This window comes from Rhinatrema bivittatum, chromosome 8 (genome assembly GCF_901001135.1).
Source record: "Rhinatrema bivittatum chromosome 8, aRhiBiv1.1, whole genome shotgun sequence".
Classification (NCBI taxonomy): Eukaryota; Metazoa; Chordata; class Amphibia; order Gymnophiona; family Rhinatrematidae; genus Rhinatrema; species Rhinatrema bivittatum.
This window is the reverse complement of record NC_042622.1, coordinates 137891290-137915357: the sequence shown is the minus strand read 5'-3', so window position 1 is coordinate 137915357 and position 24068 is coordinate 137891290. Positions and strand designations below refer to the sequence as shown.

The 24068-nt window shown below is 43.6% G+C and overlaps 1 protein-coding gene across 1 annotated transcript in view; it reads right to left on the bottom strand.

The window, feature by feature from the left end:
• Positions 1-24068, bottom strand: part of LOC115097575 (prostaglandin-H2 D-isomerase-like) — a 27533-nt gene extending 3465 nt beyond the window's left edge. Inside the window, exons 1-6 of the mRNA XM_029613510.1 lie at positions 23930-24068; positions 20939-21078; positions 18438-18508; positions 13584-13709; positions 10011-10112; positions 9051-9071 (exon numbers count right to left, since the gene is read on the bottom strand). Coding sequence (XP_029469370.1) covers positions 9051-9071; positions 10011-10112; positions 13584-13709; positions 18438-18508; positions 20939-21078; positions 23930-24028 — 559 coding nt within the window. The 5' untranslated portion in view covers positions 24029-24068. The remainder of the gene's footprint in view (positions 1-9050; positions 9072-10010; positions 10113-13583; positions 13710-18437; positions 18509-20938; positions 21079-23929) is intronic.

The following is a 24068-nucleotide window of genomic DNA, read 5'->3' as shown; positions in this document are numbered from 1 at the left end:
AACAAGGACCGGGGCTGTGATAGACGGAGACAAGGCAAGGTAGTGAACACAGCCAGGGAGAGATACAAGCAAGGACAGACATTAACTGGGACAGGGAAGGAGCTGTAGACAGGTTACTGGAAGAGACAGGAAGCTGTGGACAGGATACTGGAGACTGGACTGGGTAGGGTATGACAAGACCAGACAAGGAAAGACTAGGACAGGACCAAACAAGGACAAAGCAAGACAATACAGAACAAAGAACACAGAAGCCCAAAGGCAACAAGGCCTAGACTATAGGCCTGAAGGCCCCTTGGTATAGACAGAGGTCTGGATAGGCCACAAGACACAAAATAAGTACAGAGCAAGCCCGGAGGCCACAAGGCTGTTTTGCTGTTTGTTTTGTATATCCTTTGACTGAGGATGTTGGTGTTGAGGACAGTACTCCAAGCACTGCTGGATAGGAACATACGTATTGTTTTATACTTTATAATAATAATACTAGCTAGAATCTGCAGAATATAAACTTGCTTTTTTCTTTTCTCATTCAACCTTTGAGGGATATTTTTCCCCTGTTTTCAGTCTCTCTCACTTTAATGTATTGAGGAACGCCTTTTCTGTTGGGCAGGGGCGGGAAGCCGAGCCATCCTTCTCCTCACCTCTGTCCCCCTGCCCTCATACCTATCTCTCTCTCTCCCCCCACTCCCACCTAAGCTCTGAGTCTGGACCAGTAACATCACCTTCCCTTGTGGTCACCCCTCTCTCTAGCCTAGTGATTATCATTTCCAGGGGAAAGAGAGCGGTGGTGCCTCGGGCCACATCTTCCACCTCCTCTGCAGTCTGGCTTGACTGTTGCTTTGAACCCGGGGGGCTGTGCGGTGTCCTGTGCTTTTCGAAGCAGCAAAAGGGCCAAAGGCTGCAAAAGGGGAGAATGCGACTTGAAGCACCACTGCTTGCCCCCTCCTGTCACCGATCAGCACAAGAGGGCATTGAAAAAAAGCACTGCCAGTCAGCTGCTGCCTCTCCAAGCCGGCTCTGCTTCTTCCACAACAATTCCATGGCAAGAGCCAGATGTTGGGGCCATTTCTGCAGCATTGTTATTGTAAACCCCCCCCCCCCCTTGAGATAGTTTAAGTTGTCCAGGCTAAGGGAGGGGCATTAACCATAGATGAAAGTATTATGATAAATCCTTGAGTTCGTTTGACTTTAAGAGGGTAACTGTGTTGCCACCCCAGTACCACATTTGGAGTCCCTTCTTAAGAATCCCTTGCTTGTAACACCATTGTTAAATAAAATCACCACACAGGAAAGGACATTATAACTAGGGATGTGAATCGTTTTTTGACGATTTAAAATATCGTCCGATATATTTTAAATCGTCAAAAAATCGTTAGGGCCACAATACAATACCAATTCCCCCGATTTATAGTTAAAAAATCGTAAATCGGGGGAAGGGGGAGGGCAGGAAAACCAGCACACTAAAACCCCTAAAACCCACCCCCGACCCTTTAAATTAAATCCCCCACCCTCCCGAAACCCCCCCAAATGCTTTAAATTACCTGGGGATCCGGCGGTGGTCCAGAACGGCGGCGGTCCGGAACGGCCCCCTCAATAGGATCGTGTTGTCTTCAGCCGGCGCCATTTTTCAAAATGGCCACCGCAAAATGGCGGCGGCCATAGACCAAAACGATTCGACGGAGGAGGTCGTTCCGGACCCCCGCTGGACTTTTGGCAAGTCTTGTGGGGGTCAGGAGGCCCCCCCAAGCTGGCCAAAATTTTCCTGGGAGTCCAGCGGGGTTTCGGGAGCGATTCCAAGAAGCTCTATTAAATCCAGGTGCTGTGGCGCACAGTGCTGGCGCACTGCCTTGAGTGGATGGGAAAGAAAAGGAAATCCAAATTCTTCATCTCTTCCCCGGTTTCTGGTGTGGTTCGTGGCCCTATGGACAGCCATTTACAGAGACTAGGTGAGTTGCCAGAGTGACAATGATGGGGAATCCTTATCTGGGGTTTCCCTTAGTCTTGGCATTAGCTGACCACAAGTGTTCTCAGTGAGGAGAAAATTCCTAGTATGACTACACCCTCCCGGGAGGAAACAGGAGAATCACAAGATTTGGAAAGGGCTAATGTGGGGGTAATATAGTCTACGGATGCCTTTCTGACCCCTGTTGTGATGCCCTCTTTGTCTGATCAGGTTCAATTGCCATTGATTAACACCCCCCCCCCCCCCCCATAGAGGTTGGAATCGGGGATAATCCTGAGCCAATTAATATGACTTTATCAGATGTTTGGAGATTGATAGTCAAACTAGATAACAACTTGACTCAAACAGTCTCACAGCTCTATAAATTTACTGTGGAATCCAGACCTATCTTGGAATCACATGAAAAGCGTGTGAAAGATCTTGAAAACTCTGTAACTGTCCTTAATTCACAAGTTTCCTCACTACAGAATGCTGGATTGGCTCATATAAAGGACAGTTTAAGTTTACACAGCAATTCGAGTCTATAGAGAATCAATTTAGGGCTAAACATTTGCGATTTATTAATTTTCCTTATACAAGGTTATCATCATCAACTGAATTACTTAAAAAATATCTTTCTAAGATCATGGCTTTTGATATATGAAAAACCAGCTATTTCTAAAATATATTATGTGTCTAAACAAGGAATATGGGTAATGTTGTAGGTAATCGAGCTTTTCCCTTAGATAGCCCTGAAGTCTCTTCATTTTTAGAGGCTTCTATTGATATTATACCTACCAGGCTACCACGGTCGTGTCATTCTGTGCTCATTTTCTCTAAGTATTTGAAAAATAGGGATTTTTTCCTTTTATGGTCAAAGGATTTTGATATTTGATATCACCCAGACTTGTAGGAGACTTTTTCTGTCTTTGAAAAATAAGATCCCGTCTTTAGGGGCCTCTTTTTTTCTTACAGATTCCTTGTATTTAATTACTTATCAGACTAATAAGTTTGTTTTTTATTATGCTTTACATCTGAAGACCTTTATAATTAATACAAATTCAGAGTTGAGATTGGAGTTTTAGCTGGTAGAGGAGGATTAATATATTTTTGTTTTCTTTTAAATATTTCCTGAAGGGAATACTCCCCCTATATTATTTGTATTAAACTATGTCTTGTAGTAGGTTTCCGCTGTTATTCTTTCTGTATTATTTGTACAAGACTAGTTTTCCTTGTGTTTCAATGTAAATAAATTAAAACGCAATAAAGATATAATTACAAACAAATGTTTAATAAATGTAATAATGTATCTTCTCTAAGGTAGCCACCCTTTCTAGCTCTTAGTATCTGTTTTCAAGAATGGCTTCAAATAAATACCTGTTTATGCTGGATGATTCCTTGTGCCTGTTCACCCTGATGGACTGCTATGGGTCAATTTTCAAAATCATGCTGAATAGGTAAGATAACAGGTAATGTTATCTGGTTATCTTGAGCCACATTCTCAGCCAAATGTAATTGGCTAGGTTTGCAGCTGAAAAGTCTCCTAAATCTAGCTGGACAAAATTTGTCCAAGTAGGTTTAGGCCTGTTATTTGTCTGACCAGAGTTATCTGGCTAACTAGTTAGAGTTAACTAGCTAACTCCTAAAATCTTTTAAGAATCCACCCTCCAGTGTTCATTTTTCAATCTAAACCCCACAGCACAGTCTGTTTGCATACAATTCATTTTCCTTCCTCAAATTAGAGAATTTTCTGGACCTGTTGGAACCCCACATTCAGTAGGCAAATACCTTCTAAAGCTCCTTCACCAATATGCAAATAAATGGTAATAAATGAAGAACAGACATCTGTTTATTTTTATTTTTTTATTTAACGTTTTTGGCACTTAGCAGAAAGTTGGTGAGCATAGCCTGATGGCAAGCCAACCCTAGAGCTATCCCAAGGCAAACTGGAAAGGAGGACTGAGCCTTAGAATAAATGTGAGACAGAATACTATACATAGGTGACAGAGTGTTAAATAGAAACATAGGCACACCTGGGAACTCTCCGGATTTGACCCAGGGTGCTCTCCTGGAGACCTGAAGGCAGGATCTCCCGGTCTTAGAAATATCCAGCTCTACTCAGCTGCAGCCTCTTTCCTCTCAGTCTATTCGGAGGAGCTGGCAGGCACTAGGACAGAGTCCGAGGCAGGAGGAAGCTCTGCTGCCAATTCTCTGCCTCTGGCTGCTGATTGGTTCTAGCTATCACAATGAACCAATCAGCAGTGAGAGGCAGGGAAGCACTGCTAGCCCTGCATGGATCAGGGTGAACAGATGGAGACACGGCAAGAGAAACTGTACATGTCATGTGAAAGAGTGAGAGATCCAGGGGGAGAGGAGGAGGAGAAAAACTGTGAATATGTGTTGGGGGGCCAGAGAGAGGAGAAAACTTGAGATCATGCGTTTGTGTATAGTGAGGGTGGGCATGTCAGTGAGAGGAGAGAGCGAGTGTGTGTGTGTGTGTGTGTGTGTGTGTGCGCATGTGTATTGTTGGGGGCCAAGAATGTGGAGGGAACCAGAATAGGAAGTAAGGATGGAAAAAGAGAGGTGCAAACAAAAGGGGAAGGATGAGAAGAGACAGCCAGAGAAGAGATCAAGAGTTGATAGAGGGAAGAAAAAGGGAGAACAAATGTATGTGTGTGTGGTGGTTGGGAGGGAGAGCAAGAAGAGCAAGAGTGAGGGTGGAAGAGAAAGAAGAGACCAAGAGTTGGGATAGAAAGGGGAGATCAATGCAGGGGAGGGAGAAGGCAAAAAATAGGGTTGAATCAGGGGAAGATGAGAGCAAGGGGGTAGGGGAGAAAAGGGGGAGGGAATGGGGAGGAGAAAGAGGTAAAGAACCAGCAATAGCTGGAGAGGGAGAAAAAATCCAGGGGAAGAAATCCCGGGTGATAATGCAGAAGAAAAGGGATGAGGAATGGACGAAGGAATGCAGGAGAAACGGGAGAAAGGATGGTGAAAGAGCAGGTAGGATGAATAGGAAAAAAGGAGAAGGGGAGAGAAAAGAAGGAAGAGAAAGTATTAAAGTATCTGCTGCTGAAGGAAAAAGATAAAGAAAGAAGGAGAGAGAGAGAACTGAAACAGAAAAGATAATTGAAGGAGGATACCAGAGAGAGCCAGAAAACAAAGGAATAGAGATAATGACAGAGAATGAGAAAAAAAAATCCCAGCTGATCCACAAAATCAAGCCAGGGACACCAAAGGTGTCTGATAGAGCAGTGTTTCCCAACCCTCTCCTGGAGGCCACCTAGCAGGTCAGGTTTTCAGGATTGCCGCAATAAATATGCATGAGATTGATTTGCATACCCTGGGTCTCCAATGTATGCAAATCTATCTCATGCATATTCATTATGGATATTCTGAAAACCTGACTGGTTAGGTGCGCCTCCAGGAGAGGGTTGGGAAACACTGTATAGAGAACATAAATTAAGAAGAAAGTAGTGTGGAGGGAGGGGAGAAGGGGGTGGAGGAAGAGAAAGTCTGTACAGCCTGCTTAACCCCTACTCCCAACCCCACACAGGGCCTGGGTGAAGAGGGGCTCCGTATCTGGGCCTCAGCTCCTGTCACTCCTTGCAAGTCCCACTCTTTGGCACATCCACACTTTATTGAGAGAATTTTCCATATGATAAAGCACTAATACTCTATGTATACATTTTGCTTATTGGTTTTGCCAGCCACTGTGAAATAAAGACAGAAGGGAGAGAGAGAGACAGAGACACAGCAAAGCATGACTGTCCCTTTATTAAACTTCTGGTCCAGCTGGAACAACTGCTTCACATCTGCCTGCAAGAAAGAAACCCTGCAGTTACTGGTCTGAATAGCACTCTGAGTTGCAGATCACAAGCCTCTTTTTGCATGGACCTGGACTCTAATCCCAGCTTTGGCCCTGCATGTATGGTGTCTGCCGGTCTCTCAAAATACTATCAATTATTCATTCTCTTATTTATAATACATCATCTACCTGGTTATGCACCAATCTCCGTATATACAAACCTTCCAGACATCTCAGATCTCTCTCCAAAAATCTATTAGACGTACCTACTATCAAACTGGCAAAACATAAATTAACTAGAAAAAGGGCTTTTTCAGTAGCAGGCCCTGTTTTATGGAATTCACTTCCAGACTTCCTTCGCCTTACTCCTTCTACACAACAGTTTAAAAAATTACTAAAAACCTATCTATTCCAGAAAGCCTATAGTTTAGTCTCTAATTCATAAAATCAACACTCACTTATCTTCCACACTGTTATTATCTCTCTTCAAACAGACAATATTTAAAGAAAATAATACTTACATTCAATCCAATTTTGCTGTTTAAAGTTGTAGGGCATGAATGTTTATGGAGCTATTATTTTTTTTATTGTTAGTTTTAATTTGTTTTTATTTTTAAGTTTATTCATTATGTATGTCTGGTTGTAAACCGTTTTGATTAATTCTTTTGAATTGTAAAGGCGGTATATAAACATTTTTAAATAAATAAATAAATAAAACCCCATTTAGGGGCTGATTTTTAAAAGTCTGGCGCACACAAATCCCGGGAGATAAGCGCGCGGCCGGGCCGAGCATATTTTCCAGGCAGCTCGGCCATGCACGTATCTCCCAGTACGCGTGGAAGTGCTGGGTTTTTAAAAAGGGGAGGGCCAGCCAGGACAGCGCCATTTTGCTCTGTCCTGGTGAAGCGCACGCCGGCAGCCGGCCGGCACACACAACTTATTTTCTGCTTCGGAGGTTGGGTGTCACTTGTGTATGAGCCTTCCAGGATTTGACACATCCTCAGTGTTGAAGGGTCATAAATAGTCTGGGTTGGAGGTAATCTAGCGATGCAGTTAACCGTGTTGTTAAACCAGATGTATGCAAATGTATCTCATAAATATTAACTGCAATTATCCTGAAAACCAGATCCTTTTGCGGCCCTCAAGGACTGAAGTTGTGCATCCCTACTTCAGGCTTTTGTGACTGGGACTTTGCCCATCCACTAAACTCGTCCCCAGTATTTTACCATCAGTTTAAGGCATGGGAATGGGTTTTGCACTTTTTTAAATCCTCCCCTTGCCAAGCCCTACACTCTTTGGGAGAAGGGTCTATGGGGGGGTAGATAACCCTTGGAGCATGCTCAGTTCCTCAGAGGGTGAGTGATACTGAAAGAAAGTGAATCAGGAGCTGGAAATCCTCTCAGGATCTCAAGACGAGTCTTCAAAGGGAAGGAGAGACCCAAGAGGGTTAGGCACGGCTGTAGGACCACAGACGAAGAGAGCTGCAAATCACCCCTTGATCTCAAAGCGAAAAAGTACAGAGGCATAGGAGTTGCAGTTGGGTGCAGAGCCTTATACTTTGAAGTTTTTGATCGAAAGGAAGAAGAGATTTGCCGTGTAGTGCAGTGGGAGAACATTGGATCTGTGACCAGTCTGGAAGGACCCCCGGCGCCACAGGCGCCTCACCCACCTCCCCCCCCCCCCCCGCCCAGGGTCATTTTTGTTCTTTTGCCCATGCGACAGAAACAAGGATGAAGAGATATGTATTGTGGACTCTTGTACTGGAGACAACTAAGATGACAGTTTGGACTCTAGTATTGGAGACCTTTCAATAGATTTGGATTACAGTTAAGAGTTTTTGACCTGCGTTTTGAGATTTTTGTATTATTGTATCTTTTTTGCTAGCTAATAGGGATGTGAATCGGGCTTCGGACGATTGAAAATATCGTCGATATTTTCAAATCATCAGAAATCGGGGGCTCCCCCGAAACATAGGAAAGCCCCACGATATTGATCGTGGGGGTTCTCTTATCATTTTGGGGGAGGGCGGGAAAAACAGCACACAAAAATAACCCCTAAAACCCACCCCGACCCTTAAAACTAATCCCTTTGCTTCCTCCCCACCCTCCTGACCCCTCCAAAAACATTTTACAGGTACCTGGTGGTCCAGTGGGGGTCCCGGGAGCGATCTCCCGCTCCAGGGGCCGTCAGCTGCCACTAATCAAATGGCGCCGATGGCCTTTGCCCTTACCATGTGACAGGGTAATCCGTGCCATTGCCGGCCCCTGTCACATGATGGAGCACTGGGATGGCCCACGCCATTTTAAAGACGGCGCCGGCCATCCAGTGCTCCATCCATGTGACAGGGGGCCGGCCAATAGCATGGATACCCTGTCACATGGTAAGGGCAAAAGCCATCGGCGCCATTTTTATTAGTGGCAGCCGACGGCCTGAGAGCTGGGAGATTGATCCCGGGACCCCCACTGGACCACCAGGTTACCTGTAAAATGTTTTTGGGAGGGTTGGGAGGGTGGGGGAAGCAAAGGGATTCGTTTTTAAAGGGTCGGGGGTGGGTTTTTTGTTTATCGGCTCAGGTGCAGCCGATAAACAAAACCGCGATCGGGCCCAATGAAAAAAAAACCCACATGTGAATCGGAACCAGATTCCGGTTCCGATTCACATCTCTACTAGCTAAGTGCTGGGACCCTATTACATCCACTCAAACTTCCAAGCCCGGGAGTGTTTCCTAAGAATGATGGTGCAAGAGAGCCTAGGAGGGAAGTAACATCTAGTATGGACAAACTGTAATCTTTTTGATGCTGTTTATTTTGGGACTACTGGCTTGGGTTACTTTATTTTGTGGCAGTAAAGGCTTTAATTTGAACTCTACTTTTGCGTCCTTGTTGTTTTTGGGTTTTTTTTGTGACTGCAACAGGGACTGCAGCAGGGACGTGTCCAAGTCTTGGACGGATACATAGCATCCCCTGAATGGTGTTCGCAGCACAAGGCAAGGACAGGCTACACTTTCATCAGGGGAATACACTTATTGCTAAGTTATAACTGTGCCCTGAAATTTTAAAAAGCTGAAATTAAATAAATCCAAGTATTTAAGAACTATTTTAAAGCTCTTAACATTTCAGAGCACTGGATTCATGCTGGTGGCCTTCTCATGGTGAAGATGGACCACAAAGGTAAACAGAAATGTTGTGTATCAGCCAATTGGAATGCAAAATTTCTTTCCCATCATTCCAAAGCACTCCAATAAGATTTATAATGCCCGGTAGGAGGGGCAAGTCACAGAAATGCTAAATTAATTCAATAACTTACCTAAAACTGGTTCGCACACCTCTGTGAACAGAAGCAGAAACAGAGGACATTTTAGGGAACAGGCAAAGTGGTTCAGTGGATGCCCTTTTGCTAAACCAGCCTTCCTTTGTAGGAAAGAGTATGTTGAGAACTATGTTTTTTCAAATATTTGTGAGCACGTGAAAAAAGAAGTACAAAGGGATATTTGTTTCATCCCTTGTGAAAGAATATCCCATGGAGGTTCGGGCAAGTATGTAACATAGTAAATGATGGTAGATAAATGCCAAAATGCCCAGGCAGTCTGACCAGCTGAGATTTGTCCATTTTGTCCACAAATTTCCATAGGCAACCCATCACCATCTCCCCTTTCCCTTATGTCTTTCACCTGGACCTATCAAGCCTATTCCTACCACTGTCCTTTTATATCTGCTCCAAGCATGCCCAAAATCTGCCACATTGATAGCCTTCACCATCTATGCTGGTAGGGCATTTCAAGCCTTGCCATCTTCAGCTTTGCATCTAGGTCACCTTTAGATATACGGGATCTGCAGGATCACACAGTAGTAGGCACGGACACCTATTGGAATGTGCCCACAAGGTTGGCCCAAGTTGCTGTTGAGTTCCTAAATTTTATTTGTTTTGTTTTGTTTGTTGAAGAGAGATATACTCAATTTATAGGATGACAGGTGGGCAATAGATTGTCATTCTACAGGTTTATGTAAACCACTGTTTGCTTTCATTGTTTATTGCATTTCTACAGCCTGTCTTGCTAATTTTACTGGATCTTTCTATTCCACTGCAGCACATGGATAATAACCACAACAAATAATGCTGACAGAGTTCCAACTGCAATGAACAACGTGACAACCCACTGTATACACTGTAGACTTTAAACCTAATACCATCATGTAATGGGGAGCAAACGCTGCTTATATCAGGGAATAGATTTCTTAAATAAAGAAAATCAGTGGAGAGTTTTACCATTTTTGGCGAGGAAGGAAAAGTTCTTAGCACTGAAGTTATTTGCCATGGACACAGCTTCAAATTTCTTTTTGAGGTCTAGTGTCATGACTGGCGCTCTACCTACAATCAAGAATCAGAGCAAAAGTCAGGGCTAAGTGTGCCAATGCAAAATTGGTTTGGCTCAAAATAGGGAAGAGCCCAATGTGCAAGTTGCATTTTTTTTTAACTTTCTATTTAACATACCGAACAGTACAGAGATGATTCAGCAACACATTGTGCAGACGATGACCTGTACAAAAACAGCATATCCTACAAAGTACAGTAAATGACCACTACATCTGGGTCTGACAGTGATTATAAAATGGCCAATTACGATCCCATACTTTATCATACATTGCAACATTAACCCGCCACTGAAAAGTTAGTTTTTCAATCAGTGTAGTATCGTGCACCTAACCCCTCCAATGTTCAAGTGTAGGTGCAGATTTTCATTTAGTCACTGTAGAAAACCAAGCAGCATGTATCAAATGCAAAGCCAACTTTTTCTTGTATTTAGCCAGTGGTTGCCCTTCCCAACATCCCAATAAACAAATAGTTGGTGTAAACATCAATGTATTACACAATATTTGATTTGTCAACCTATTCACCCTCTTCCAGAAAGCGCTCACCGAGGGACAGACCCACCAGACATGTAAGTACCCACCTGGCCACAACCTCTCCAATAAAGCGGGGAAGAGGCAGGTGCAATCTTGTGAAAGAGACAGGATATCTATAACTTTGTAACAACAATTTAACCATCAGCTCTGCCCTATGGGCACACAACGAAGTCTTATGTGCATTTCTCCAAATCTCTTTCAATCCTCCTGAGTTTATTTGCACTCCCAGTTCTCTATTCCAGCACTCTTCTACCGGGAGCGATGGCTCCTTGAGCAAGTATACTTGCATAATCCCCCTGTAAAGGACCAAGTTGACACATCCTGGTGTCTTGCACCTTCGAAAAACATTTTCGAAAGGAGTAGGCTCTTGACAGAAACAGCCCTCCCCCATAAAGTGATTCAATACCCTCACCAGCTTGTTGTAGTATATACGCGTCTTCACCAGCTTGTTGTAGTATATACACGTCTGATCTGGTATATCAAACTCAAATTTCAAATCATCAAAATACATCAATGCTCCATTCTCATACATTTGACCCAAGCATCTCAGCCCTTCCTCCCATCATGTCTTAGCTTCTGCAATGAATGTGTGCACTGTTAAGGAAGGGTTTCACCTCAAGGGGGACATAGCCATAGGGTGACCTCCTTCCATTGCCATTCCTTCCATAGGGATTTCCACACCTGAAGCGTGTTTGTTATAACAGGACGTACTTGACAAGCACGTCTACCCTCTACTGCTATAGGAGATTGCAGCAGGAATAGTCCAGAATCCACTCTCCCTGCTATGCCAAACTTCTAATAAATACCAAGGTATCTTTTTCTCATGAAATAACCCCTGTGAGATGAACTGCCCAGAAATAGGCATGTAGAATTGGGATCGCAATCTTCCCTTTTCCTAGGGTCACTATAAGGTCTTCAGTTTCACACGTGCAGGCTTATGGCCCCACAGAAATTTTGTCAGCATACCATTTACCACTGTAAAAAGCCCCTGTGGCAAGTAGCATGCTGAAAAGATAAAGTTCTGTTAAGGGTAATAGCTGCCGTTCTGTGTAGGTTACCCCCCCCCCCCCCCCCCATTTCTTCTGTTAAGGGTAATGGCTGCCATTCTGTGCAGGTTACCCCCATGCGTTCTGTTAAGGGTAATAGTTGGCGTTCTGTGCAGGTTACCCCCATGCGTTCTGTTAAGGGTAATAGTTGGCGTTCTGTGCAGGTTACTGCCCATGTGTTCTGTTAAGGGAAATAGCTGCTATTCTGTGCAGGTCACCCCCCATGCACTCTATTAAGGATGGTAGCTGCAGTTCTGTGCAGGTTACTCCCACACAGAAATGTTACACCTAAAGTTAACAAAGGTTACCCTTTTTATTCATTACCAATCTCAAGCCTTTAGGATGGTAACTTTTTGCAGGAACAGATAAAAGTTCATTTATCAAGGTGAGAATCTGTGCACTCTCATACAAGGATAGAGTTAGGGTCAGGGATAGGAATAAGGTCAGGATTGGAGGTAGGGTCACGGTGAGGGTTAGGGATAGGGAAAAAGATAAGGGCAGAATTTGAAAGAGGTATAGAGATAAGGCCAGAGTTCGGGATAGATTTAGGGGCAGAGTAGAAATAAGATAAGAGTTCAGTAAGTTGCTATAACCTTGTGCCATGTGTTGATTTGAAGTGGGAAGCACTAAGCAATGTATGCAGTGCTGAATCCAGTATGAATGCCCAGGTAACCATATATATTAATGTAGCTGTTAGCCTTAATGCTCTTAAAGACATATTAGGGTCTTAGTATCTTAACTCTTGCAGTGACGCTTCCCTGACTCTCTATTTATTATATTCTCACAACTAGAAAATAGGGGGCGGATTTTAAGAGCCCTGCTCGCCTAAATCCGCCTAAATCCGGGCGGATTTAGGCGAGCAGGGCCCTGCGCGCCGGTGCGCCTATTTTACAAAGGCCTACCGGCGCGTGCAGAGCCCCGGGACTCGCGTAAGTCCCGGGGTTTTCAGAGGGGGGCATGTCGGGGGCGTGTCGGGGGTGGGCCTGATCCGCGCAGCATTTTCGGGGCGTGTCGGGAGCGTTTCGGGGGCGGGCCCGGGGGCATGGTTACGGCCCGGGGCGGTCCGGGGGCATGGCCGCGCCCTCCGGACCCGCCCCCAGGTTGCGTCCCGGCGCGCTAGCGGCCCGCTGGCGCGCGGGGATTTACGTCTCCCTCCGGGAGGCGTAAATCCCCCGACAAAGGTAAGGGGGGGGGTTTAGACAGGGCCGGGTGGGTGGGTTAGGTAGAAGAAGGGAGGGGAAGGTGAGGGGAGGGCGTTAGAGAATTCCCTCCGAGGCCGCTCCGATTTCGGAGCGGCCTCGGAGGGAACGGAGGTAGGCTGCGCGGCTCGGCGCACGCCGGCTATACAGAATCGGTAGCCTTGCGCGCGCCGATCCAGGATTTTAGCGGATATGCGCGGCTACGCGCGTATCTACTAAAATCCAGCGTACTTTTGTTTGCGCCTGATGCACCAACAAAAGTACGCCAAATCGCGCTTTCTGAAAATCTACCCCAAAGTGTTTTTAACCTTATAGACTTCATTTCTAGAAGAGGAAGAAAGATAGAGAAGAAATAAGATGGGGCAGGAAGAGTTAACTCTCTCCCATGTCTCAAAACTTCCCTTCCCTTCCCTTCCATCTCTCATAGGAGGGCAAGATAATCCACAGAAGCTGCATTATTGCTGAGGGAGGATTTTAGCCAGACCTGGGAGGCATTCATATTTGGATGAGACTCTTCATATTTTCTGCTGATGTTTTACACAAAATAAAAATCCTGATTTAAAACAAACAAACCTTGGAATAATATGTTGCATGTGCATCAGCAGGAGGTGGATCATGCTCTATTTACCCTTGTAAGGGGAAACATACCATCTGCATACTACTGGAGAAGTGACATATCTCAGTACATACCAAAGAGTGTCACACTCTTAAATGTCTGTCCATTCTCCCGAGTGTAGTGTGAAATCACAAGAGCATAAATGTTATAGTCTGTCTCCACCACAGAGATGTTGCTCTTTCCATTCTTATTTTCATTGTCTAAAATGTAAAAAGAGGATCATGGGACTCTAAAGGTAGGATATTAGGACAGAAATGCAGCACATTCTCCTATAATGGAGTTGCTAACAATCTTGATGCTAGTTAGTACGTTAGTGTATCCCCCATCTCTGTCAGCTCTTAGGGCAGATACCCTTCCTTCCTGGGCCCTCCCAGTATCTTTTGCATCTGTAGATCCTCTCATTTCCTCTGTTGCTCTCTTGTCCCTTAGTGACTGCTAGATTTAGTCCCTCAGCACTCATGGGGACCTTTCTGGAGCAGTCTGCTTCTCGCTGGAACCTCCAATGACAATCTCTCTACTGTTCTGTCTTTGACGAGATCCCTTCCTTTTGGGGGTCCTCAGATGCAGTTTCTTCACATAACACTTATCATCTGGATTTTCTGGAGACCCAGGACTTTAACCATCTAGGGCTATAAAACTTCTCTCTCCTTTCAGGCACTGCCTTTCCCAAAAGGATATCACTCTTTCAGGCCCTGTCCCTGTGAAGGAGCAGACCCACCAAATATTCTCCGTAAGGAGAGACACCTGCTTCCTCAGCCCTTTGCTAAGGCTGATTCTCCACTCCCTCTGTAAGACATGGCTACAAGAGTGGTTTTTAACACACAAACCCCTCCCAACACACCTATAATATAATGACCTCACAGATAGGGACAGGGTCATGAAGGAGACTTTGACTCACACTGCTGGCAGAATGACCTGTTGTGGCCACATGTCTCATTCCAACCAGGAACAAACACTGCTAGTAAGGGATAGATTTGGGATCCACTTAGGTATGAAAACAGTAAATTTATTTTTGGCCATATAGTTCTTCTCTGCTCCTTTTTAATTCCAGCCTTCATTCACAACTACCTGAAGATGTTTCCCTTATTATAATATACTTTCCCTCTATTTTCAGTGATTGCAGCATCAGTCCTGAGAATAGGAATCATGCTCCAGGGCTCCTTGCAGAACCTTACATCATAGGCTCTAAATGTGTCCATCGGGTGTTATCCTTATTGATGACCATGACTCCCGCCCCACGCCAGGGGCTGTGAATGCCACCTCTGCTGAATCCTGAGCCTCCATTGATCAAGGAATTGGACTGGGGACATTCCGCATAGATGTGCACAGCACTTGCCACTGAGCCACTCACTGACTGGCAGGAGCTACCACATCACCAAAACCATCTTCTCTTCCACTCTAAGCCTAAGCACACCCTCTCTATGGTGCACCCCAGCCCAAACAACCTCAACAGTTAAAGAATCCTGAACCAATAAGTGATAAGGATACTGAATATCTTTGAATCATGATCAATGTGATAATTTTGCCAAATTTGTTAAGGATAAAGGCCTAGATACCTCAAACTGTGATGTTTTTTTTATGGTAGGGGTTCCACTAATGGGGGGGGGGGGGGCACTTTGGTAGTTGTGGCTCTATGGTCCATTCTGTTGTCTCAAGGCCAAACACTGTAGAAGAAAAGAATACGGTGAGCGGCCCTTTAGGTGCCATGGTGGCCCCAACTTTGAGGCACCGCCATCGCCTTAAAGGGCCAGCCACTTAAAAAGTTGCCCACTGAAAAGAAAAGGCTGAGCGGGGATCAGGGATGACCCCTGGCTCAACCCAGGGCTGCCACTTGGGGTGGCCCCCAGCTCCTCAATGAAACACGAAGTAAACCTTTCACGCTTGGTGACAGTGCCCCACCCCTACCCCCTCCTCCAAAGTTTTAAATAAAAGTCATTGTGGGTTCAGGGGTCCCCCACCTCCCCACTCCAATAGAGACATAAAGGTGTTGGGGTATAGGCCTATGTCTGATCCCCAGACTTGCCCCTATCATGTGATGGGACAAGGTCAGGTCAGTGCCATTTTGAAAAGTGGGTTTGACCGAGGGGGGGGGGGGGGGTGCTGATGGGTGTCCCAGCCCCATTGCAGGACCGGATTCTTATTTGTAAGGTTCAGGGTGTGTGGGATGCCTGCAGGTGATGGGGGGACCCTGAAGCCCATTTATTTAATTTCACACCTTTGGTGGGGAAGGGGGGTGCTGGGGGGATACTATACCCCAATGCCTTTATGTCTCTACAATGAATTTTATTTAAAACTTTGGAGGAAGGGGCTTGGGGGGGGGGCCATCTCCGCGCATAAAAGTTTAGGGTTTTTTTTTCTCATTTATTTCGTTTCATTTTCTGCCCCCACTCAACCTTTTTGTTTAGCCATGTTTTTTTTTTTTCCAGTCCCTTTAAATGTTGTGCTGGAGCCTTGAGACCCACGTTAGGTCCCTGCGCTTCCGCATCACATTTAACACTTTTCCAGGTGTTGGTGTTATTTAATTGAGGCTGACCACTTTCTCAGTCGGCCGCAAAAAAATATTAAAATCAAATTGCCTACTAATGACCTTCTTTGCATGCATTTGCATTATTCGTGCATGCAAATTGCATGCAGCGCAGATCACTGTAATAGGGGAAGCAGCCTGGGAGGGGCCATGCATAATATTGTGTACATCGCTGTTTAACGCATGTTAGAGCACTATCGAGGCTTGATGCATCACCCCAAAATTTTGGAAAGTATACAATAGATTTTCAGGAAAGAGTAGTCCGTCCCCATTAAGTCCAAGTGCTCTAACATAATGATAGGACTCTCTTTATAATCTCAAGAAAAGAAATTCAGCAGATTATGATTAAGCTTAAGCTGTCATTTTATGCCTTAAATCAGAATTCTTCTGTCTTAAAACGTTTTGAGAGGATTTAAGTAGATTAATAATGAAGGCTGTTAATTTGTCTTTAACTGAAGGGCATGTACCATCACCATTGAAAATGGCCTCCATTTGGCCTTTATTTAAAAAAAACAAATCACTCATTAGATCCTTTGCTATACAGTAATTACAGACCAGTTTGTACTTTGCCATTTTTAGCCAAGATTATTGAGTTTGCTGTTTTAAGACAATTAAATGATTTATTTTAGAACAACATGCTGATTTAGACCAACATCAATTTGTGTTTTGACAACTTCACAGTACAGAAATTTTGCTCTTGTCTAGCACTAAATACTATCAGATGCAGCTTTGATAAAGGGACTACTTATGTTATGGTTTTCCTCAATATGTCCACTCTGCTTGATACAATAAACCATGTCATTCTGCTTAACCGTCTTACAGAAATTGGTATTTCAGGTAAGTTTTTGAATGGTTTTTATTCTTTTTAATTGGTCGGACTCAATAAGTAACTATTGCAATAGCATCTTCACAATGGCATAGTTTAAAAACTGGGATCCTGGAGGCTTCTGCACTTTCTACCATACTACTCAACATATACATTACTCCATTGTGTAAAGTACTGGCTGACCTGGGCATTCATTTTAAGATCTGATGGTATTCAGTTTTTTAGACCCAAGCTTTCTTCTTGGTCTGCAACCAGCAAGACGCTTAACATGTGTTTTACTGCTGCTCAAACCTGATGAACTCATAATCACCTTGCTCTAAACTCTGATAAGACTGAAATCTTAATCTGGAGCAGGCTCCCTTTGAACAATGCACCATTATTATTCAGTCTGGCCAGTACTGACATCAGGGTTTCGTCTTCTGTTTGCAACTTGGGAATCATTTTAGACTGCTTTATGAAGCCTCAGAATAGATCTGTGGTAAAGTCATCTTTTGCTCAAGCCCGTGTTGTCGGCCATTGACTTCCTTTCTGTCCTACAAGCGTTAGTGCTCACTGGGTTAGACTATTGCAACTCATTACTGGTTGGTCTCCCAAACAACCAGTTAACAAGTCTTACAGTTAGTACAGAACTCTGTGATAAGACTTTTATCTTGAGCTAGTCATTATGACCAAATTACTCCAGTTTTACAGTCTCTCCATTTGTTACCAGTAATTTGGCGCATTAAAATTTAAAATTGTAATGTTGGTCCATAAGTTTAGGATTAATGTTAATGTGTCCTGGATTAAGTCTATACTTAGGATTTATGCTCCACCTCACTCTCTTTGCTCTGCTAGCAAGTCTTTGCTTGAAGTTCCATCCTTCAGGCTGGTCTATTTAGATGAAGCCAGGGAGTGAGCTTTCTCTGTTGTAAGACTATCTTTATGGATTGCCCTCCCTGAAACCATTAGAAGCCTGACTTGCACATCAGCTTTTAGAAAGGCAGTCAAGACTCTCTTTTATAAAGAAGCATGTGACAAAGTGGAATAGTATTTTTTGTTTCAGCGGCCTCTTTATGTGAGCAGTCTGTACTTTTCAGGTGTTCTATTCTGATATATTTTTTAAATTATCCATGTTCTTTGAGTTTGGTGTTTTTATGTGTTTTTGTGAGTTTTTAATGCTTTTATTTATTTATGGATGTTTGTTTTGTTTTTTTAGACTGTTTTATTTGTACTCATTGTCTTTTATAAATGTTTATCATGTAATCTGCCTTGAATTTTAGATGTGCAGAATATAAATGTTTGAACTAAATTAAATAAATAGATATCAGTCTAACACCATGTACATAACTTCTTATTATTTATAGAATCAGTGTCCTTAAATTATCTTTCCCCACAGCCACAAGACGTTTTGAATGACCTCAGTCAAAGAAATAACAAGAAAATACATGTGGAGAGAAATATATCACACTTTTTTTTTACTTGATATTGTAAAATATTTCACGAATAGCTACTCTGCTTTTCCCTGAAGAAATACATTTGATCCATGCTTAAGACATGCATATCACATGCATGAAGTTCTCTTGCCAGCTTAACACTGACCTTGGAATATGAAGTGACCAGGTTCATCCCCATTCCTGTACACGTTCTGTTTTGTCCGACATCCTTGAGGTCTAAAACATAATTATAAAACTGAATTAGGAGAGAATCAGTAGCCTAGTTGCTAAATCACTGACTGTGATTCATAGAGAAGTCCTAGGGCATGAGTTCAAGATGTAGCTCTACCATTTATTCTCTATGAAACATTTATTTCCCAATACTTCCAAGACCCAGTTGAAAACAAGCCATCGGACCTAACCTAGCTTTTTCTGGTCAGAAAATTATTTGAGAAAAGTGGCTTAGTAGTTAGAGCAATGTGCTAGAAAATGGGAAAGCCAGGGTTCAAATCCTTTGGCAAGTCACTTTATCTCCTGTGTTTGCATCAGATATCCACTTGATTGTGAGATGCATAGGTCTGGCAGACTTTGCAGGGGGAATAAGGAATCTGGACTGGGCAGGAATCCACAACACTGGGTGTACTTTTCACCACAATGAAGTTCAAATATCAGACAGCTGATTTACAGGGGTAAAATGCTTTTGGCCCACAGAAATTACTTTAAAAAGGCTTCTATGTTACTATGTAATAAATAGAGAATAAAGTGAGTGGCCAAATAATTTTGAGGGGAACTTGATATAGATTGTCCTATATTCATTTTTTATCAAGATGAACCATATACCTCAAAGCAAAGGGGCTAGGAATGTTGTAAAGGCAATTTTTCTTGCATGAGGGTAAGAGGTTGAGGATGGAAGTGTCCCAGAATACTGTGAGAGTCATAAGGGTCTCAGAAAATAATTAAAAGGGTTTCATGTTATGACTGCAAGAGTGCTTAAAAAGTTCTGATTCTGGGTTTTATAAGGATCCTATTTTATTGTAAACCGCTCTGACAGCTTTGCTTATGGCGCAATATATACATTTTGTAAATAAATAAATACATTTATTAATTAATAAAATATATCTGCTCTTTTAACACCAAGAATCCAAGTGAGAAGCCAATATGCTTTACAATTGTGGTAGCCCCAGAAACATACTAGTAATAATTTATTTATTTATTTAGATTTATATTTCCAAAGGGTGTTATAATAATATTTATCTTGTACTATCGTTATGCCCAGTGCTATATTAAAGAATTTATATTTGTTTTAGTGACTCTGACCAAAAGTGAATACAATCTAAGGGCCAGATTTTAAAACTTATGTGAGGGCGTAGATTTGTTCGCGCAACCCAGTGTGAACAAATCTACACCCAATTTTATAACATGTGCAAGCTGCCGCACGCATGTTAAAAAAATCCGAGGTCAGCGCGCGCAAGGGGGTGCACACATGTGAAACTTGTGCGCGCCGAGCCTGAGGGGAGCCCCGATGGCTTTCGCTGTTCCCACCAAGGCCGCTCCGAAATCGGAGCGGCCTTGGACAGAACTTTTTTTTCAGTCCCCCCCACCTTCCCCTATCTAACCCATCCCCCATCCCTACCTAAATCCCCCCCACACCTTATTTTATTTCTTATGCCTGCCCAAAGCAGGCATAGCTTGCGCATGCAGAGCGCGAAAATCTGGAACGGCTGCACGAAGGAGGCCTTGGGACCACCCCCGGACCATCCCCTGACCCTCGGACCGCCATCACGCCCCCGGACCCGCCCCTTTTTTGAAGCCCCGGGACATACGCTTGTCCCGGGGCTTGTGCGCGCTGCTGAGCCTATGCAAAATAGGCTCGGCGTGTGCAGGGTCAGATTTTCTCAGGTTACACGCGTAGCCTTTGAAAATCTGCCCCTAAGTTTAAGCACATGGAGATCAAGTAACTTTCTCAAGATCACCTAAGTTGTGGATAGGGGAATCAAATTGGGGTAACCAGGTCTGCAGCTCTGTATACCAGCATTTCCAGCCCTGTACAAAGAATAGTATTTTTATATTACCTAATTATAGTGGAGGAAACTGAGGCATTGGGAGATGTGGTGAACAATTCTCAAACCCTGTGTATGGGTAAATAGTGATTTCTGCGCATACATTGGCTGTCTGAAAATTGGATCTCTCTTAATGCTGATAAAAAGTGGTACTTTCTTCCACAGCCTGCCTACCGTTAGCTGCACTTGGAGGAGGAGGAGGTTCTGGGGGTATGTTTAGATAGGGGGCAGAAAATAATGCACATAGATTGCATTTTCAGTTCTGAGTGTTATTTTCCATGAAAAAAGCACCTGTACAAAAAGTGCAAAAATCCACAGGTACTTTGCACCCATGGCAAATTTCAAAGCCAAAGTACACAGGTACTTTGCTTTGAAATTTGATGGAAAGTCTGTAGTGCAAAGTACCTGTGGATTTTGTCCCACTGTGGAAAGTTCAAAACGGGCCCCCTGTGGGGACATAATCCAGAGAGTGTAAGTGGCAGAGCCAAGACTCAGATCCTGCTCCCAGAAGTTTTCTTGAGTTGTAATTCTGTGCTCTTTGTGCCAGGCCACACCTCCTCGTGCTTGAGTAATATTGCTGTGTGTTGTGTGTTTATAAGCTACTTACGTAGAGAAAGCAACAGCGACATCCAGGCTGCTATCCACATTGAGCCTGAAGGTGAAAATGGGCATTGTCATCATGTTCTTCATCTTCATAAAGCGTGGATTGTCCGCTGCCATGGCAAGCCCGTACCACTTCCCCACAAACTGGATGGGAAAGGAAGGAAATGTTCTGAAAACAGCTCATGAGAATCAGAGGTGCCCGTGTGTTGGTACAAGCAAGATGCCTTTCAGAAGTGGAGGGGTGATAACTGGGATTTAAGGAAATGATGGCATAGATTGGGTGGATGAATGAGCAAAGCGAGTACGTTGCCTCTAGTGCACACCTCATAACTGGAAGAAGTTACCATTTGATCTCAAAATATACAATTTCTTATACTTTTTAAGAACATGTACTATCTCAGCTATTCAAATGTTCAATATGCTGCTATTATTATATCCATTAGTTCTAGTAAACTTTAATTATATGCTAAACAGTCTGCCTGATTTGATACCAAGTACCCCGTTTAGTATTAATTCCCTAGTTTAATAATTATTTTGTTTTTGCATTACTGAGTATTAGGTTGTGAACTGCTCTGAGTTTTCTTTTGAAGAAGGGCAATACATACATATAAAATGTAATGTAATTCTGACAGAGTAGGGGTTTGCTTCAAGTTGAAAAGAGGGTGAGCCAGACAACAGAGCAACTAAAGAATGTGGCCACCACCCAGAGTGAAGTTAAAAATGGAAATTGGAAAGAATACATCTCCCAGAGAGCGTAAGGAAACAACTAGCAAACAGGGCTTTGGAGATGCAGTTCCTGAGAGCTGGGAGGGCAGGCACTTTGCCCTCGCTTGGAGGAATACAAGTGAGGCAGTTCCAAAATATGTAGCAAGAGGAGGAGGAGGAGGAAGGCATGGAGGTAAGGGGAAGCCCCAGAGAGATGGAAGCGGCCGGGTTCAATGTAAACAACCAAGGTTGAGAAAGAGAGGAGCGGAGCATTACAGAAAGTCTGGAAAAGCATTGAGCTTGAACTGCAGCTGCTTTGAACTGTGATTGCAGAATGTTGTTTTCAGCCCCTGCAATATTGCAGCAGAGGAAGGGGAAAAGTGCAGCTGGGAGTCCCACAGCCAGCTAGGTTTGCACACTATCCCTTCCAGAGACAGGAAGAGGGAGAGAGGGAAGAAAAGCTGACCCTGCTTTAAACTGTAATTATAAAAATGGTTTTCTCTAACATATTGAATCAGAGGGGAAGGAGAATCTGCAGTGTTTTTAAAATTAAACTGAAATTGGAGTTAAAAAAAACTGGAAGGCATCTATGGAAATAGCTGGAGCTCTGCTGAGTGAAAGCAGAAGAGGAAGTGAGGGCTGTGTTCAGGATAATGGCACCGGAATAGCAGAGGAACTTCATCACAGTAATGCAACTTTTGTTTTTGCTTCTTCTGCTAAATTCACCATGACTTCTTTCTACAACACTCAAAGGCACACAAATAATAATATGCAAGAGTAAATCTCTGCTGGACATAACTAAATATCCCACAAGCAGGTGCAAAGTCCACGGATACTTGTACCTGTGGATTTTGCACCAATTCTCAAGGGGAAAGTATACATATTACTTTTCTTTTGAAAACTGCCCATGGATTTGCACCTTATTTTTCTGCAAGTACTTTTTGCAGACAAAACAACATGCAAGGTTTTCAAAACACAAACCTCCATGTGATGCTTGCTCCCCTGGCCTAATCCCACTCCGGAACACCTCCACAAAATGCATATTAAAGTAGGGGCATTGTGAAACAATGCACATAGTTTTACCTGCGTTCAGGGTGCTCAGGTTTATCTTGGTAAACAGTCATTTGGATAAATGACTTTTGAAAATTGCCCTCCCTATGTCTTTTTTTTCCAGCAAGTCAAATATCTCCAGATATTTAGTCATTTATTTTGCTTTTCTGTAGCTCGTGTGAAAATCTTCCATCTGCTCTGCATCTGCTCTCTCTCTCTCTCTGAAACAATTTTAGCCTGGACAAGAATTGTCATAATTGTGTTTTTACACTTCCATCCTATATCCCTCAATCTTTAATGCCCCTTGTTTCTACACTCCTTCTCCACATCTTGCTTGCCTCTTCTCCTTCTATGTCTTGCTCCATTTCTGCTCACCTCATCCACGCTAAACCTGAGTGCTCCCTCCCCATCTTAATGCTCCCTCTTTCAGGCTCACCCATGAGTGGTAACCACCTCGCCATTTGCAGGACGAAATCAGATGATTCTACCGATGGCTTGCCTTGCTCAGAAAGCAGGCCCTTGTCTTCTAAACCATTGTCTTTATTTAAAATTGATGTCCTTGAGTCACTGGCTGCAAGAACATTTCATCAGGTTTGTAGTGCAGGTCTTCCCGAATCTGTCCTAGAGACCCCATGGCCAATTGGGTTTTATCAGTATATCCACAATGAGTGAAATCTGCATACACTGGAAACACAAATTTATCTCATGCATGGATATAATGACAACCTAGCTGGCTGTGGGACGCCCAGGACAGACTTGGGAAGCCATGTTGAGGTGTTTCTGACATGGCTAGCAGGCAACTCAAACTCTTCCAGTGAACACCTAATCTTTCCTCTTCCCATCTCAATGTCAGATGCTTCTCATTCATGCTGGTGACATCCTTCCTGAGCCCCTTGCTAAAAGCTTTCTTCCCATACTTGACTTTTAGATTCATATCTAACCTTGAAGTGAGCCAGGGTCTGTCCCCCATCCCCCACCCCTTTTCATTTTCTGTTAGCTCTTTCTTCTGACTGCTCTTTCATTTACAATCTCTTACTTCATCCTCTCACGTAGAAAATAGTTCTAACCCATCTTCCCTAAAACATCTGGACTGCTCTTGAGTCAGTAGCCTAATCTCATTCTCTGGACAGCATTGCCTCAGCCCGTCTCTGGGTAACTTGTGACTACATAGTGTTTGGGAGATGTTTGTATGCAAGACATGTTTAGGAAATAAAATTGCATCAGATTTCCACAATGTTACCTTGCCAGCAACAAACCCTTCTTGTACATGATGGTCAGCTTGTGCCTGCAGCATACAGCTCATGAGTAGCCCCGCACTCAGCACCAGCATTGGTCTCATGATCCCGTCTCTCCTCTCTCACTGCGGACTGAGAAACTTG